Here is a 3090-nt window from a genome sequence, read left to right on the forward strand (position 1 = left end):
ACATTTGTCGTACATGGATTTACCAGAGTCTTCAAAGTATTAAAAAGCATCTGAGGTTTGTGGCAGTTTGTTGATACCATGTTTGATATAAAACTACATTTCGCAGCTTTAACTACCCTCTGATATTCGACCAAACTGTCTCTTAATATTTGCAGGGAGACCTGTAGGCGGTCTTTTTTCCATTTCCTCTCAGCGCGTCTACATGCGCGCCTAATCTCACGCGTATTTTCATTGAGCCAAGGCTGTGCCATGGGCTTAGCGCGCTTTAGCCTTAATGGAGCCACTGCATCCAGAAACTCACTACAAGTGTCATTGAAACAAGAGAGCAGACCATTCGGCGTGATGTTTTGCCAGTCGTCTTGGTTCATAATTCCCGATGCATTGAACAGACCAGAAAACAAAGACGCAGTCATAGAGTTTAATTGTGCGCACTCGGCGCGCTGAGGCGCACGGACTAACCACAGTGTGGGGCAGCGTTATAGAGAACAACACGGCAAAGTGGTCCGAAAAATGGGTTTCGCAAATCTCCATTAGATTTACATTAAGACCAAAAGACAATACCAAGTCCAGTGTGTGTCCTTTTTCATGTGTTGAGCCCAACACCGACTGAGTTAAGTTAAACGCATCAATCAAATTTAAAAAGTCTTTAGCCAAAGGTCTGGATTCACAGCAGACATGAATATTAAAATCACCGACAATCAAAAACTGATCATAGCGCAGTAACAGGCCAGTCAAGAGATCCGAGAAGTCCTGAATAAAATCTTTATTGAACTTTGGAGGGCGATACACCAAAGCGCACAGGACCGGAGTATCCAGGCTCAATGTGAAAGTCTGAAGCTCAAAGCTCGAAAACGGGTCTATCGGTACCTGCCGACAGACGTAGCTGGATTTGTATATTGTTGCTAGCCCCCCACCTCTGCCAGACATCCGAGGACAGTTCAGATAGTAGCAGTTAGGTGGTACAAGTTCTGAGAAAGGGGAAGACTCACCAACCTGGAGCCATGTCTCCGTGAGCAACATAAAATCCAGATTCCGCAAAGTGAAGAAATCGTTAAGAAGAAAAGTTTTATTTGCTAGCGATCTAGCATTCAAAAGGCCCAAATGGATAGTCATATCCTGGGGAGTCCGTGTAGAGCTCCGGCGCAGCAACCGAAGGCGTCCCAAATCCACACCGCGGCGTTTGGCTAGACGCTTGTGGAGTGGCGCTGCTAGCGGCAGGTGACGCAGGCCGGTGTCTAGGCGCACGGGAGTCACAGGCTGGATCCACCGTAATCCGTGTGATCCTTGAAGTGCTGTGTTTCCAGGAGTGGCGAGGAGAGGAATAATTCCAGCATTGGCTCTCCAGTACGCCTTCACTCTCACTAATACGCCTCCACGTTTTCCGCGCTTTCTGGGCCGCTTCCTCCGCGTGGAGACAGGTGAGCGCAGCAGGTAGGCCGGGACTGACGCCAAGTGAGGAGGGAATCTGGATGCTTGATCCTCAAAGTTGTGGTTAAGAAACAGTTCATGAGAACACTTCAGATTAAAAAGTGCCTGGCGATCATAGACTAGCAGTCCAGAGAAATCTTGGCACAAAATAGAGAGAAATGTCACAACAAACAGTAGTTTTAGTAGAGCAGGTAGACGGCTGCCTGTACACGCTGGCGCCATCTTGCCTTGCTACTACTACTGCTACTACTACTACTACTACTACTACTACTACTACTACTGTTACTACTTACTACTACTACTACTACTACTACTACTACTGTTACTACTACTACTACTACTACTACTACTACTACTACTACTTACTACTACTGTTACTACTACTACTACTACTACTACTACTACTACTACTACTACTACTACTACTACTACTACTACTACTGTACTACTACTGTTTACTACTGTACTACTACTACTACTACTACTACTACTACTGTTTACTACTACTACTGCTACTACTACTACTACTACTACTACTACTACTACTACTACTACTACTACTACTACTACTACTACTACTGTTACTACTGTACTACTACTACTACTACTACTACTACTACTACTACTACTACTACTACTACTACTACTACTACTACTACTACTGTTACTACTACTACTACTACTACTACTACTACTGTTACTACTGTTACTACTACTACTACTACTATTACTACTACTACTACTACTACTACTACTACTGTTACTACTACTACTACTACTACTACTACTACTACTACTACTACTACTACTACTGTACTACTACTGACTACTACTACTACTACTACTACTACTATACTACTACTTACTACTACTACTACTACTACTACTACTGTTACTACTGTTACTACTACTACTACTACTACTACTACTACTACTACTACTACTGTTACTACTGAACTACTACTACTACTACTATACTGTTACTACTGTTACTACTACTACTACTACTACTACTACTACTACTACTACTACTACTGTTACTACTACTACTACTACTACTACTACTACTACTACTACTACTACTACTACTACTACTACTACTACTACTACTACTACTACTACTACTACTACTACTACTACTGTTACTACTGTTACTACTACTACTACTACTACTACTACTACTACTACTACTACTACTACTACTACTACTACTACTGTTACTACTGTTACTACTACTTGCTACTACTACTACTGTTACTACTGTTACTACTACTACTACTACTACTACTACTACTACTACTACTACTACTACTACTACTACTACTGTACTACTACTATTACTATTACTACTACTACTACTATTACTACTACTACTACTATTACTACTACTACTACTACTACTACTACTACTACTACTACTACTACTGTTACTACTGTTACTACTACTGCTACTACTACTACTGTTACTACTGTTACTACTACTACTACTACTACTACTATTACTACTACTACTACTACTACTACTACTACTACTACTACTACTACGTTTCTACTGTTACTACTACTTCTCCTGTTTGAGTTGAATCTTGATGTTTGTGTTTCAGGGATGGATCCCAAACTGAGCATGAAGGAAACGAACAAAAAGGTCAGAAACTGAACTGA

General features: G+C 41.3%; 1 protein-coding gene across 1 annotated transcript; it reads right to left on the reverse strand.

Moving 5' to 3' along the window:
• Nucleotides 1-309: 309 nt before the first annotated feature.
• Nucleotides 310-1650, reverse strand: LOC129411985 (uncharacterized). The gene has a single exon (XM_055164407.1). It carries the CDS (start codon nucleotides 1648-1650, stop codon nucleotides 310-312), a length of 1341 nt encoding a protein of 446 aa, XP_055020382.1.
• Nucleotides 1651-3090: the final 1440 nt, after the last annotated feature.

Source organism: Boleophthalmus pectinirostris, unplaced genomic scaffold (assembly GCF_026225935.1).
Source record: "Boleophthalmus pectinirostris isolate CB_2022bp ecotype Guang Dong unplaced genomic scaffold, ASM2622593v1 HiC_scaffold_686, whole genome shotgun sequence".
Taxonomy (NCBI): Eukaryota; Metazoa; Chordata; class Actinopteri; order Gobiiformes; family Gobiidae; genus Boleophthalmus; species Boleophthalmus pectinirostris.